Source organism: Gossypium hirsutum, chromosome D04, assembly GCF_007990345.1.
Source record: "Gossypium hirsutum isolate 1008001.06 chromosome D04, Gossypium_hirsutum_v2.1, whole genome shotgun sequence".
NCBI classification, from domain to species: Eukaryota; Viridiplantae; Streptophyta; class Magnoliopsida; order Malvales; family Malvaceae; genus Gossypium; species Gossypium hirsutum.
Genome location: NC_053440.1, coordinates 22,572,240 through 22,588,549, shown reverse-complemented (window position 1 = coordinate 22,588,549; position 16,310 = coordinate 22,572,240). Strand labels below are relative to the sequence as shown.

The 16,310-nt window shown below is 35.6% G+C and overlaps 1 protein-coding gene across 1 annotated transcript; it reads left to right on the top strand.

The window, feature by feature from the left end:
- Positions 1-1,977: 1,977 nt before the first annotated feature.
- Positions 1,978-14,173, top strand: LOC107899383 (protein TSS). The gene is given in 24 exon segments (XM_016825082.2): positions 1,978-2,584; positions 2,850-2,911; positions 3,146-3,238; positions 3,314-3,386; positions 3,478-3,774; positions 3,856-3,920; positions 4,082-4,213; positions 4,314-4,355; positions 4,467-4,991; positions 5,087-5,244; positions 5,466-5,979; positions 6,130-6,192; positions 6,281-6,382; positions 8,182-8,502; positions 8,584-8,676; positions 8,766-8,867; positions 8,966-9,070; positions 9,390-9,523; positions 10,390-10,573; positions 10,815-10,946; positions 11,035-11,147; positions 11,437-11,515; positions 11,598-12,963; positions 12,966-14,173. Coding segments are annotated over 24 exon segments (5,547 nt in total). The 5' UTR covers positions 1,978-2,514; the 3' UTR covers positions 13,688-14,173.
- The last annotated feature ends 2,137 nt before the right edge of the window (positions 14,174-16,310 follow it).

Sequence of the window (16,310 nt, the reverse complement as noted above, 5' to 3'; positions counted from 1 at the left end):
ATATATTTTTGGGTAAACTATCAAAATAGTCACTTTTGTTTACCTGAAGTTATATTTTAGTCACTTATGTTTGAAATGTTACATTTTAGTCACTTACATTATCACGTTGTAACATTTTAGTCATTGAGCCATTAATTGTCATTAACGGTGTAATGGTAAGTTGTCGTGGCACATTAAATCATCATTTCAAACAAAAATTTTAGACTAATTTATACAATCGATCCCCATATTTTTTCGTCTTGAGCAATTTAATTTTTTTCTTTTATATTCTTTTAACTTTCCTCTTTTTTTTTTCCCATTATCTTTTGATTCCCCCTCTGTTTTGCTCCCTTCTCCATTTCTTTTAAAGTAGTTTTTCTATGTTTTCTATGTTTTCTATTTGTTAAAATTAGTCCCTATACTTTTATTTTTTTGAACAACTTAATTTTTTCAAGTGAGGTGAGCTTGTCGACTAGTTTTTTACAAATGGAAAACATAGAAAAATTACTTTAAAAGAAATGAAGAAGGGAGGAAAACAAAGGGAGAAGCAGAAGAGAATGAAAAGTAAGAAAAAAAAGGAAAGTTAAAAGAACGTAAAAGAAAAAAAAATCAAATTTCTCAAAATGAAAAAATATAAGGACCAATTGTAGAATTTAACCTAAAATTTTCGTTTGAAATGATGATTTAATGTGCCACGTTAACTTACCGTTACACCGTTAATGGCAACTAACGACTCAGTAACTAAAATGTTACAACACGACAACGTAAGTGATTAAAACGCAATTTCAAACATAAGTGACTAAAATGTAACACGAGATAAACAAAAGTGACTATTTTGATAGTTTACTCTATTTTTTTGAATTTATTATTTTTCAAATACTTTATTTTAATTTTTTACTATCCATTAAATTTAAATAATTTAATATATAATTAATACACACTATTCACGGATAAAAAAAATTGATACATGAATGGAATATGAATTATGTGGGTAGCAAGTGATTCAATGAGAAAAAGAAGTGAGGTTTGATAAGTGACAAAACATTGGGGGTAAAGACTAAAAAGGAAAGAGTGATGGGTAATGAATGAGTTCGTTAGTAACATAAAGGACCACTTGAATAGTTTGGTAATTTGAATTTCACATTACTTATTTGTATATCTATATGTGCTGCTTGGTAAAACCAATATTGGAAGATCAGTTTTTTTTTTATATAATGTCAAAAATTATTTTTAACTTAAATTCAGATTATTCTATATTACTAACAATGTGGATATCTGCAAATATATTGAAATACAAGTTGGTATGAAATTGATGAAGTGGTGAGGAGATTAATAAAGAGTGTTGAGGTTAGGAGTAAAAGAAAAGAGATTAAATTTGGATACTGAATGATATGTCGAAACCCAAGGGTAGTTGGGGACATGTTTGACAGTAAGAGGTGGTTTGAATACTTTATGAGACACTTTGATTTTGCTCCACATCACTATCTTCTATTCAGTAGTTCGCTGATGACTAGTACCTTTAGCTCTCTCTCCTTTTTACCCAATTCTTTTTGTTATTTTTCTGCCATCAATTTCATGTAAACTACACAATAATAAAGCTTCACTTTTCCTTCCTATAAAACATAATGCTATACCAATATTCTGTGTTTAGCTTTCTGGCATTAGACTGTATGTATTCCAGCGAACAACAATGAAAATTTTGGTTTTCAATCCCACAAATGATTATATATACTGCTGAACTTTTTTTCTTCTTTGTTTTTTATGTATGAAAATGTTATCATGTTTAGGTAACGGTGGTAATCCCACCACCTATATAGCAGCTTCTAGTGTCCAATCACAGCCTTCCAAAATCTAGCCATAGAAGATAGAAAAGAAATTTAAAAAAAAAGAAGAAAAAAACAAAAGGAACAGAGAGACAGATGATGAGGTTGAGGTGTTAAGGAAGAAGTTGAAAAATAAGAAAGAAATAAAAATGAGAGGCCTGAAATTGCTAGCCTTACATTTTCATTTGGCTTTTGGATTGCTTATTGTGTACAAGAAAAGGAGTTACGGGCTCACCTTATCCTATCCACCTCTCTCTTTATATATCTTCTTCCCTTAGCATCAAAGCGGAACACTCTCCCTTTCTCACTCATTTATATTCTCTCAGTACCAGCCCCTTACATTTCTACTTCTTCCTTCTATTTGTATCACAACAAAAGGACTTGGACGAGGGGCTTATCTTATCTTATCCACCCCTCATTTTCTCTCTTCCCAAACATGATCTTATCTTTTCAATGCTCTTGTTTACATTTTTTCTTTGAAAAAGAAAAACAAAATTCTGCTTCTCTGGAGTTAGACTGTGGGTTGTTTTATTTTCCTTCTAGCAATCAGTATTTGGTGGTTTGAGTGTTTAGACGGAGATTTTCTCATGCAAAGAGAAAGCAGTCGATAAATTCAATCTGGGTCATAGTTATTATCGTCCAAGATTAATCAATTGAAGCTGCCAAACAAATTCCATATCTTTATAAACAATCCCTCAATTGTGGTGCACAAATGGCTCCCAAGACAGGCAAGATGAAAGCGCACAAAGCTAAGGGAGACAAGAAGAAAAAAGAAGAGAGAGGTACTGTTTTTACTCTCCAATCCATTCTCTGAGAAAATGAAGGAAAACCCAAGAAAACTCGGTAATCATGCCGAGATACGTTGATTTTGATCGGTATTTGTTGCTTTGACATTTTAATATGACCTTAGTATATCGTAGGGTTCAAAAATATTATCTTATCCTATCCCTATCATCATTTATGGTTCAAAATTTTTGTTCCTAAAATCGTGGATTTTTAATATTTAGAAAAAGGAAACCTTATCTCCGGATTTTATTTTGCTCACAGTTTTGCCTACTGTAATCGAAATTACCGTAGAAACACCTGAAGAATCCCAAGTCACTCTCAAGGTATCCCTCCCTTCTTCTCGTATCTATTTCTATATATAGATGTTAAACTACATTTTGCGAACATAATGTATAAAATTTCATAAGTAAACGTTAAAATTTATGCTCATTTTTCACACTGTTGGAGGAATGTAAAATCTTTTCTCATACCATTCAAAAAATGATCTTAATATATATTGTTTGGTCGAGTTTTTTGTTTTTCAGATAATAAAACTTGTTCCTTTTACATTAATGCAGGGAATATCTTCTGACAAGATCTTGGATATAAGAAAACTGTTAGGGGTCCACGTTGAGACATGTCATTTGACCAACATCTCCCTGTCTCACGAGGTAAAAATTAAAAATAAAAATATAAAACCAGCTTTAACCACTTCATCAATGGTTTGATACCTTGTGTTTCGACAGGTACGAGGAAATCAACTTAAGGAATCCGTGGACATCGTGTCTCTTAAACCCTGTCAGCTGTCCATCGTCCAAGGTACCTTCCCCATCCGGCAGTTACCTTATAGTTTCTTTAGTTACTCATGTTTTCACCTAATTCTAACCCACACAGTTTTAACTTGGTAAAGAGGACTACACGGAGGACCTAGCAGTCGCGCACATCCGACGACTCCTCGACATTGTTGCCTGCACAACCTCCTTCGGTTCGCCGAAATCGGCTACTCGAACCATTCCCAAAGAATCATCTTCTAAGGGATCGGCTGCTGTCGACGACGCTCCAACCAATGGGGTTGAATCTCCCGACAACTCGAAGGCGAAAGAAAAACCGGAGGCGACTGCGGCAGCTGTGTCGATGTGTCCTCCGCCGCGGCTTGGCCAGTTTTACGATTTCTTCTCCTTCTCTCACCTCACTCCTCCTATCCAATGTAATATTTTTTTAGAGGTGTGCACTCTTTTCTTCTTTTTCGTTGTTGAAATTATTTTCTTATTCATTTTATATTTTACAGATATTAGAAGATCGAGTCGTCCATTCCTGGAGGATAAAACAGAAGATGACTTTTTCCAAATTGATGTAAGTGGGATTCTTTTACTTGATCTTCTTATTTCCTTTTTGGGTTTTCGTTCTGTTCACTGTGGAGTATAAGTGATTCCATCAATTGTTCCCTTTTCTTTGATTATTTTTTTCAAAATTTGGGGCTAATTAGATTCTATGGAATCCAACTAAAAATGTAGGTTCGAGTTTGTAGTGGGAAGCCGATGACCATAGTTACTTCTCGGAAAGGGTTTTACCCAGCCGGAAAGCGACCGCTTCTCTGTCACTCTCTAGTCACTCTTCTGCAGCAGATCAGCAGGGTTTTTGATGCTGTAAGTTCCATTGCATCTCCTTGAATATGTTTCATTTTTCTTTGATTTTTTTTTGTGTATATGATTTATTTATGGCGAGGATCACTGATTTACCTTGCAGGCGTACAAGGCTCTTATGAAAGCTTTCGCTGAGCATAATAAAGTATGTAAAGTCTTCCATTGAGTTGCTGCATCTTTTATATGGATTACAAGAATATGGTTGGGAACTCACGTTTGTTTTATTTTCTTATCGTTTTTGTATTTAAAATTGCAGTTTGGCAACCTTCCTTACGGTTTTCGGGCAAATACATGGGTTGTTTCTCCCGTAGTAGCGGATAATCCGTCAGTTTTTCCCCCACTTCCGGTGGAAGATGAAAATTGGGGAGGAAATGGAGGTGGACAAGGAAGAGATGGTAAACATGACAATAGGCAATGGGCAAAAGAGTTTGCAATTTTGGCAGCTATGCCTTGCAAAACAGCAGAAGAGAGGCAAATACGAGATAGGAAAGCTTTTCTACTTCATAGTTTATTTGTTGACACCTCAGTTTTAAAAGCAATTGCGGCGATCAAGAACATCATTGAAATCAATCAGGATGCTTTAAATGGCCCTTCTGCTTCAATTTTGCATGAAGAAAAAGTGGGAGATTTGATTATTAAGGTGACAAGAGATGTTCCTGATGCAAGTGTGAAATTAGATTGTAAAAATGAGGGGAGTCAGGTTCTAGGAATGCCACAAGAGGAGCTGGCTCGGAGAAATTTACTTAAAGGCATAACTGCTGATGAGAGTGCAACTGTTCATGTGAGTGAACAATTTTTGCTGGATGATTACGGCGGACCAGAGAAAGAGGCTATGCATTGCTAAATTTACTTTTTCTTTTTGTTTTGGTCTTGTAGGATACTTCTACCTTAGGTGTTGTGGTTGTAAGACATTGTGGCTATACAGCTGTAGTAAAAGTTTCAGCTGAAGTAAATTGGGAGGGGAATCCCATTCCTCAAGAAATTGACATCGAGGACCAGCCTGAAGGAGGGGCAAATGCTTTAAATGTCAATAGGTCAATGTTTATTTCGTCTCCATTTCATTACAAAGACATTTATGCACCAACTATCCCTCCATAACACAGAAAAATCAAAGTATGAATGCATACACAAAGGGAAATGTGCACACACTTAATTTTGGAAAAAAAAAAAATCAAATGCATTGGTATCTATGACCCCAAGCTTATGCTATAGGATTGTGAGATCTTAATGCCTCTTTCTTACAAATACTTTTCAGCTTAAGGATGCTATTGCACAAGTCATCCACGCCTGCAACAGCTCAACGATCACAGAGTACAGATTTTGGGAGCTTGCATTCTGCTAGGGCTTCAGTGAGGAAAGTGTTAGAGGCTAGTTTGCAGAAGTTGCAGAATGAACCCTCTAATAACTCCAAGCCTATCAGATGGGAGCTAGGGGCATGCTGGGTGCAACATCTTCAAAATCAAGCTTCAGGGAAAACCGAGTCCAAGAAAAATGAAGATGTTAAGCCAGAGCCTGCTGTGAAGGGTCTCGGAAAGCAGGGTGCATTGCTGAAGGAAATAAAAAGGAAAACAGACACCAAAGGTGGTAAAAATGATCAGAATATGGAGGTTTCTACAGGTAACAACCCTGATATGAAGAAGAAATCAGAAGTCAGTAATGAAAAGGGACTTGAGAAGCAAGATGAGGAAATAGAAATGATGTGGAAAAAACTGCTTCCTGAAGCAGCATATTTGAGACTAAAAGAATCAGAACAATGCTTTCACCTTAAGGTTAGTTGCAACTTTCCCAGAACAATGACTACTAAAATTCTTGCACTTTAAGCAGTTCTGTATCTCGCTCTCTCAAAATAAAGAAAAACATGGTGCTTGTAAGTTTTTTTATTTTTTATATATTAATATTTCTGTCTGTTTATATGCCAGTCTCCTGAAGAGTTGATTGAAATGGCACATAAGTACTATGCTGATACTGCTCTTCCAAAATTGGTTAGTCCCTTATCAATCAATGTTCCTTTTTTCTCTGAGATGTTTTAGGGCATAACATATTTTGCTGGTATGACTTCAAATCTTCTAGGTGGCAGATTTTGGCTCCCTTGAACTTTCACCAGTTGATGGAAGGACTTTGACGGATTTTATGCATACAAGGGGTTTGCAAATGTGTTCCCTGGGGCGTGTGGTAAATAAGCCATCTCAGTATTTTTCTGTCACTCACATATCTATATGTTCATATAGCTATATAACATGCGTCAGCTTTCTTACTGAAATTCCAATTACTCCTAGTCCAGCCAAATAATACATTCTTTATGCCTGTAGCAAGTAGAAACACAAAGAAACAAAAAGAAAATAATAGTAATATTAATGGTTCCAAATTATCCAACAAATAATTAAAGTTAATACAATGGTATTATTTTTCTTCTGCCATTCTATCAAAAAGTATGTCAACCAAATGTCAAAAGATAATATATTTTGATGATTAAGGTAAATGATTGTTGGAGATAATTAGGTCATGCACCTTGTACAATATGTTTGAAGAAAATGTAATTTCTTTTGAATAGTTAATCTGAATAGTTTTTAGACTAGTGCAATCCAACCTCAAAAGATAATAAATAAATAAAATAAAATAAAAAGAGGAATATAGGTTGTCTCAATTGTTTTCACCTTTTTGAAGTTGTTGAACAATACCCAATGAAAGGGCCAAGACCAAAATTACTTTATTTATTTATTGGGAAAAACACCTCTCGGGACCTCTCATTTTTTATATTGAGCAAATTGGCCCCTCACAAAAAAATTGGAGCAATTTAATTCCTATCAAATTTGAAAGTGAGGAACCAAGGACAATTAAACATGACGCTAATGTTTTCTATCAATTGCACATAATTTTGATTGGTATAAGAAAAAATTTAATTCTCGATGTTTATATATTTTGTGTAAATGTTGATAGAATGTGTAAATGTTTCAAGCTAAATATGTTAAATCAGGACCAAATTGATAAAATGTGTAAATGTTATTGGCTAAATTTGTTAAATCAAGACCAATTTGGCAGAATATGTAAACTTTGAGGGCTAAATTTATTATTATATCAATGAAAAATATGTACAATTGACAAAAACATTAACTTTGTGATTAGTTGTTGTTAGTTTCTCACTCTTGAAATTGATAGAGATTAACTCTCAAAATTGATAGAGATTAAATTACTCTGATTTTTTTAGAGGGATCAATTTGCTTAATATTGAAATTGACAGGGGCTAGAGAGGTCTTATATCTTATTTAGTTTTGAAAACTACATTAAGATTTTAGTTAGATTTATTCCAATCTGTCACGGCTGATAAAGTCATGAAAATTTAAGAACATCTATCTTGCACACAATCTTGTACTTCAACATCTACAATAAACAAAACTAATTTGCTATACATCTTCAACCTACTAAATCATGAAAAAAAAATGCAGGAAAATCGGCAATGCAATGCGACTTTTTCCCCTTTTTCTTCTCAAATAATTCTTTCTTCGTGGATGCTTCCAGATATGAAACATAAGTAGGGATCAATCATGTCATTATCAGTTCCCAACATAGATATGAAACATACCCTTTATAACCATGCCATTAATAAAATTTTCTACTGATTGTTGTTCTGAACTCTTATTGGTAATTTTTTCCAACTCAGTTATGTTAATTAATGCATTTATAAGATCATTGTGTTCTTTTTCTATCTGTACCGTAAAAAAATGGTTTCATGTAACTGTGGTCAGAATTGACAGGATATTTTGGTCTTCCATGTTATTGTCCAAAACTATCTTGTAATGAATTTTCTTTTTCCTTTTTTTCAAGAGTATCTGATCTCATGTAAGTTGTACAGCAGATAGGAGGCTTGGCTTTCTATATTATTACATATTAATGAGCTATAATACTGATGAAAATTTGACATCTCCTCTCCCCCATCTCTTATCCTCACCTTTTCTTCTTTCCTGTCATTTCAGGTTGAGCTTGCAGACAAGCTGCCTCATGTTCAGTCACTCTGTATACATGAAATGGTTGTTCGAGCCTATAAACACGTGTTACAGGCTGTTGTGTCATCAGTTGAAAGTATTGATGATTTGGCTGCATCAATAGCGGCATGTTTAAATATATTGTTGGGAACACCATCAGCTGAAAACGGTGACATGGATATCACTAATGATGAAAAACTAAAATGGAGATGGGTGGATACCTTTCTTTCAAAGAGGTTTGGGTGGCAGTGGAAATCAGAAAGCTGTCAGGATCTGAGAAAGTTCGCCATTCTTCGTGGATTATCCCATAAGGTATGGTCATCTTGGCATAGTATGTGGAGTCTTAAGATGTATGCTTCATCTCCATTTCTAAATGAAATAATAATTTCTCAGGTGGGGCTTGAGGTTGTTCCTAGGGACTATGACATGGATACTCCATTTCCTTTTAGGAAGTCTGATATCATAAGCATGGTCCCCGTATACAAGGTAAATAAATACTAAATGGAATTTAAAATTGGAAAATTTGTCTTGCAGTTCTACTTTGGACTTTGGTTGACATTGTTTCATTCCCGCAGCATGTTGCATGTTCATCAGCAGATGGTCGAACGCTATTGGAGTCATCCAAGACTTCTCTGGATAAGGGTAAATTGGAGGATGCAGTCAATTATGGCACTAAGGTATGATGAAGTATCTCTCTGTATGTTGTTTTAAATGCTTTATTCTTCAGCAATATATAAATAACATCTAAGCCGATATTTGACTTTTGATTTTAAAGGCACTTTCAAAACTTGTGTCGGTTTGTGGTCCTTACCATCGGATGACTGCAGGAGCATACAGTCTTTTGGCTGTTGTGCTTTACCATACTGGGGACTTTAATCAGGTATTTGCTTTAAAATATTTTAACATTTCTATCCATGCAACACATGACCAAATGACTCAAAACTTTTGAACCCATTGAAATCCACTGATTACCAAAAGATGTAAAACAGAATAAAGTGAAAATCATCTTTTAATTTTTGGGAATTTTGTCTCTTAGGCAATTTGGTATATTCTTTTTAAATATTATATATTTGATTCTTGAAGTATTGAACCAAGGATTGATGCTTGCTAGAAATATGCTACTACCTTTTGATCTCTATCCCGCATCAATAATTCTTTCCCTGTTGTGCAATATACTGATCTGTTTTCATTTTATTTAGGCAACAATTTATCAGCAGAAAGCATTGGATATCAATGAAAGAGAGCTTGGTCTTGACCATCCTGACACGATGAAGAGTTATGGAGACCTAGCTGTCTTCTATTACCGCCTTCAACATACAGAGTTAGCATTAAAGTATGCTTTTACATCTTTCTAGTTAAAGGAATTATTTGCTTTAGCTCCCACTGTTTTTAACTTTATTTGCTTTAGCTCCCATTGTTTTTAACTTTGAGATTAAAAATTAGTCCTAAGCCTTAACGGAAAGAGGAAGTCAACCTTCTTTTTTCTGTCAAAAGAATGCATGCTACTGATCAAGAGGGGAAGACATTGAGTTATGCTTATGCACATATGATATAGAAAGTACATGTTTATTTGGTATTCCTGTGCTGCGGAATTTATGTCATATACTTAATCATGCGATAGATAGTGTTTTTCTTGTTTCTGTTTAGTGCTTAGGAATTCTTATAGAGGTAAAAAAGTTCAAATTTACAACTTGTTCAATAACATCAAGAATTTCAGCTTTGCATAAGTTGACCATTATCAGCTATAATCTGATCAAACTAGTCATTCTCAATTGTTAACTGGGTGATTGAAAATTTTATATTGCATTAAAAAGTTAGTACGTCCTAAAGAATATAGGTGCTAACATTGTGAAGCTCATAAACATCCATTTTTTATATGGTTACTGACTTCATAAATGTCAATCATTATAGTAATCATAGAACTTATACCTCATAAAAATAATATTTTATGAGGCTTAGCATTTCCAGTGACGGTATTTGTGTCCTAAGAGTGGTGTTGGTAGAAATTATTAGGAAAACTTAGATCAGCCATAAACTTATGCCCATTAGAATTGAAACATGGTTCTTGAGAAGCAAAGCCTGTGTCTTTGAGAAGCAAATGTTCTAATATTTTGTCATATGACTTTCATTGTAAGACATGTCATTGAATGAATACTGCATTAGAATTTGGGCCTAATCTTGTCCTTTTTCTCATTCTAGGTATGTAAATCGTGCATTGTATCTTTTGCATTTAACATGTGGACCATCTCATCCAAATACGGCAGCCACCTATATTAATGTAGCAATGATGGAAGAAGGGTTAGGAAATGTTCATGTTGCTCTTAGATATCTCCATGAAGCTCTCAAGTGCAACCAAAGACTACTTGGAGCTGATCATATACAGGTAAACTATCATATTAACAACTGAGTGTGAATTAATCTGTCTGTCTGTTATTTAATTAGATGTGCTAGACTGAATTATGTTCGTTACTAAGATGAATACTGTATTTAGTGAATGAACTGAAACTTTTATTCTGAATTTGAGCATCTTTCTACAAAATTAACACAAAAGAATCTCAATCTAAATTCACTTGAAAGTAGACATGAAATAAGGTACATGTTTAATGTGTTTCTGGCTTCTACAGACTGCTGCCAGCTACCATGCCATTGCTATTGCCCTCTCCTTGATGGAAGCTTACTCCTTAAGTGTTCAACATGAACAAACTACACTACAGATATTGCAGGCAAAACTAGGGTCTGAGGACCTACGTACACAGGTAATTTGATGTTTGATGCTTTATGATTGAATCCAATTGTATTGTGATTACTGGTCCTAAGGTAATTTGATATTTTTTTCTTCTGAAGGATGCGGCTGCATGGCTTGAGTACTTTGAGTCTAAGGCTTTAGAGCAGCAAGAAGCTGCACGGAATGGTACTCCAAAGCCTGATGCATCAATCTCCAGCAAAGGCCACTTAAGGTACAATCTACTAGCAGAATACATTCAGTTGCATCCATGGTTTGTTCAAGACAATTCAAAATGTTTGAACTGTGGGCTTGAAAGTTTTCCTGATCTTTACTTGTATTTTGCTGTTATAATTGTTGGACAGTTTTTTGTTGTTAACCTTTTGAGAAGAATGAACTTCTTCAAAGGAAACCCCTTATACTAGAGATAGATTTAATTGCGGAGTCACCTTGTGTTTTTGCACCTCTCATTTGTTGTAGGTGTTGGTAAGAATTATTTACATTGGTTTCCTACTTTGTATCAGTGTATCAGATCTTTTGGATTATATAACCCCGGACACAGATATGAGAGTGAGAGATGCCCAAAAGAAAGCCCGTGCAAAGGTTTGTCACCTAACATGTCCTTTTGCTTATTTGTTATCTCATTGACAACATATCTAAACAAAGATTTTCATTCAATGAACAGATTAGAGGCAAACCAGGCCAAAATTGGGAGACAACCTCAGATGAATATCAGAATGATGAGATTCCATCACCAACTTATCCTGTTACAGAAAATTCTAGTGATAAAGAAAACAAATCTGAAGCTGAATTCGTGGAATCTGGTAATGAAAAACCTGATTCAGTGCAAGCAGATAAGCCGTTGTTGGTTAAAATTGCTGACCCAGAACAGGATGACATCTCAGATGAAGGCTGGCAAGAAGCTGTTCCTAAAGGTCGTTCACCTGCAGCTCGTAAATCTTCTGCTTCAAGGAGGCCAAGTCTAGCCAAACTGAGTACAAACTTTATGAATGTGTCCCAATCCTCAAGATACCGTGCAAAGCCTAATAATTTCACATCTCCGAGAACAAGCCCCAATGAGCCTACTGCTTCCGCTGGACCTAGTCCTCCTGCTTCCAAAAAGTTCGTAAAAAGTTCAAGCTTCAGTCCAAAGTTCAATAACCTGAGTGCAGTTAGTGGAGTGGAAAAACTGGTAAACCCAAAATCAGCCCCAGGTAGCCCAGCTTCAACTGATCAAGTTACCAAGCCTACTCAAGTAGCAAGTCCAATCAGTGTGCAGGCAGCTGGAAAACTATTCTCATACAAAGAAGTTGCTTTGGCACCACCTGGGACAATTGTAAAGGCAGTTGCAGAGCAGTTGCCAAAAGGAAATCCTCTTCCAGAACAAAATGCTCAGACAAGCCTGGAGACAGCACCAGATGTCACACCTATTGACATGGCAACAGTAATGGTTGCTAGTGAAGAAGTTCCAAAAGCAACTGGAGACAAAGAGTTTCTAGGTTCTGAGGAAGAAATGAAAAGCACTGTTAATGAAGAAAGAAAAAAGCAGATAAGTGAATCAGTGATGACTGAAGCTTCCCTGGAAAAAGGCAGCACTGCAATCAAAATAGAAGCTGGGACTGTAGAAGTTAAAAGTGGTGTTGAAACCATCAAAGAGGAAGCTGCTAACGGGTCTGCACATTATGATTCTTCCAAGGAGTCAAATACTATTTGTTCAAAAACTGAAGCATCGGAAATTGGATCTTTAGACAAATGCCAAGTTACTTGTTCCAACCCAGAACCGTCGGATTTTGTAACTGAAAATACAGCTCGGTCACTAGAACAAGAGGCCTCTATTCCCTCAGGAAAAGTGTTTGATGAAGATCCTCAAGATCTGCCAGTTGAAGTTAGTGTTAAGCAGTTGCCAACTGAAGGAGAAAAGGAGGAATCAGAGATAGGTAAAGAGACTACAAAGAAACTTTCTGCAGCTGCACCCCCATTTAATCCGTCAACAATTCCAGTTTTTAGCTCTGTCACAGTTCCGAGTTTCAAGGACCATGGAGGACTCCTGCCCCTCCCGTGCATATACCTCCAATGCTTCAAGTCAACTCTGCCCGTAGATCACCTCATCAATCTGCAACAGCTAGAGTTCCATATGGACCCAGACTCTCTGGAGGCTATAACAGATCTGGAAATCGGGTTCCACGAAACAAGTCTAGCTACCACAGCAGTGAACATTCTGGAGAAGGGAACCATTACAGTCCTCCGAGAATAATGAATCCACATGCAGCTGAGTTTGTACCTGGCCAACCTTGGGTGGTTCCTAATGGCTACCCTGTCTCTCCAAATGGATTTTTGGCTTCTACGAATGGTATGCCAATTTCGCCAAATGGTTACCCGATGCCTCCAATGACACCAAATGGTATTGCTGTGACACAAAATGGATTTCTCACGTCCCCAATAGGATCAGTAGAATCACCAGCTGTTATAACTGTTGATATTGAAGCTGAAAACAGAAGTGGAGAATTACTAGCGGAGCAGACTCTGGAGGTTTCCTCCACATATGTTGAAGGTGAAAATCAATCAAGTGAGCAGAAACCACCAGAAGATCGATCTTTAGACAATGAAAGCAAGCTTCTTGAAAATGAAGGAAAGCCTGCAGATGTGGTTCCTGTGACTGGTGGTGTTACTCTGGCAAAAGAAGCTTGCAGTGAAATACAAGTTGATGCAAAATTGAGCAAGTGTTGGGGAGATTATAGTGACGGTGAAGCTGAGGTTGTTGAGGTTACAAGTTGAAGAAAACAAATTTTTTTTTTGGATACTGAATGTTTTGTTCAAAGCCAAGGGTTTAAGCACTAGAGTTACAAGAGAAGTAATGTTATACAGTGAAGAGAGACTAGAGAAAGCGCAAGGATGGGGAAGTTTATTCTACCAAGTTTGTGACATGTTTGACAGGAAAGGTTAAACCGAGGCAGTTTGAATACTTTCTGATACAGTTTGATTTTGCTGCATAAGGAGGCTTGCTGACAGAGTGGTATGCAGAACGCATGTACCATGACTATTTTCCGTTGAGTAGTTGGTTGATGACTAGTACTTTACCCATTTTTTTTTCTTATTTTTCTGCCATCACTTTTATTGGATGTCAATGGAGACATATAACAATGGAAGGTTTGTATCTTTCTAGGTAGTTCTCCTAGGAATGATAATTTCATGTAAACTAGACATAATAAAGCTTCAGTTTTCTTTCCTGTAAAATAATGAAATATCAAGATTCTGTTTCTAGTGTTCCAGCAAGTTTAGCTTCTAGGAAATGGAAGTGATACATCATAAGCCGGACAGTTGAGAGAAAATTTCTCAGCAGCTAACATAATCTAACTGTAGGATGCCTAATACGCAGAAGTTATCAATCCAGGCAAAAAACCTATGATCTCTATGGTGGCAACAACACTGGCAAGTGCCCGGATAACAACACCTGCATGAAAATCTGATGCCTATGCCACTGCTGTATTGAATGCCTCGGGGGCTTTCACTGCTTTAGTATTCTGCTAGTGTTCAGTGCAACTCCTGCAGGATATACAACTACTATTTTCAGGGGGGTTGGGGGGGGGTTATCTCTAAATTTGACAAAATTTAGGATTTTCAATCCAATTAAGCTCATTATTTTGACTTGCAACCAACAAATTTATTCATCTTAATTACATCTATAAATTGATGGATGAATAATGAAATTCAAATGATTTATTCGTTTACCTTGTACACATCAATATAATAATCTGATAATGAAATCCAAATGATTTATTCAAATGAAAAACAACTTAATCAAATTCAAACAAAGATTGTTAGACAACAACTTAAGACTCGGTCCACGCCAATATGCACCCCCTCAAGGTAGGCAGTGTGCTAAAATGCCTAACTTGAATAGATGGCGATTAAATGTTGCTTTTCTGAGTGGTTTGGTGAATGTATTTGCGAGTTGGTCAGCAGCATGAATGTGAACAACATTAGGTTGCTTGCATAAGACTAGATTGCGAACAAAGTGAAAGTCCACAGCAATATGTTTCATTATGCTGTGAATTATTGTTTTCTCACAAAAGTAGAGTGATAGCAACATTATCACAAGTGACCGTGGGAGATTTTTGTAGTAGTATGCGGAGTTCTAATAGCAGGGTTTTTGACCCAAGAAGTTTTACCGGCAGCATTTGTAACAGAACGATATTTAGATTTAGTGGAAGATTGAGCAACACAACAGTATGTTGTTTCTTCAAGGACCAAGCAATCGGGTTAAGCCCAAAGAATAGAATGTGCCCCAAGGTTGAGCTACGATCTTCAATGTCTCTAACCCAATTAAAATTGGAATATGTATGCAGACTAAAATAATTTCTTTTGATGAGACGAAGGCCGTAATGAGAAGTACCACGAAGTTACCTTGGTGTCCTTTTTGTTGTTTACCAATGTTACTCAGAGAGTGCATCCATTTATTGGGAAAGTTTGTTCATAAAGAAAATAATGAAAGGTCGTGTAAAAGATATGTGTCAAAACCATTTTTTTATTTAAAAAGATGGGGTTGACTGAAAATAGAGTCGCCACCGATCTTTTATTGAGGTGTGATCAGCTCACCTTAAAAACGATTTTGGTCTGCGAAATTTGAGAAAATAGGTTCAGGAGTCGGTTACACACAAAGAAAGGTTAGCACCCTCGTAACGCCCAAAATTGGTACCGACTTGATTGTTTAATGTCTTAGTGTCGAAATTTTAAAAAGATTTTAAAATACGATCCTTTTAACTTGAATAAATTGAATTAAATAATAAAACACTTTTATTTCAAAGAAATAAAATGTCACACCCAGTAAGTTAGGGCGTAACATTTTTAATCTTCAAAATTAAGTTTATCTTTTGACTTTTAAAACCCATGCATTTTGAGAAGGATATTTAATTATTTTGGTCAAATGAAAAATCAAAACACAATAAGTTAGGATTCAATTCCCCTAAATTCCTAAATACCGAATATTGCCTTTATTTTTAAAATTCTTAATTCGAGATCGCAAAATGTCATATCCAGTGAGTTAGGATCCAACATTTTGAAATCCCGAAAAACTTTTATTTAAAATTTGCATGGTTTTATTGCAAGAGAAATACTTGGCTATCTAAATTCATCAAAAATTAAAGCCCAGTAAGTTAGGGCATAATCTTCTCGAGAATCGTGAATACTGAGTATTTTAAAATTTTACAAAATAAGATGATTTTAATGCTTTAATGAAACATAATTTTTAAAATAAATGTAGTGTGACTGAACGGCAACATATTACGCAAAAGAATAATTCAAAGATAAAATGCACACTAATGAGTAATGAATAATCAATAATAAAAAATACCAATAAACATAGCAACAATAATCTCAATTGTACATTATGTCAATATCA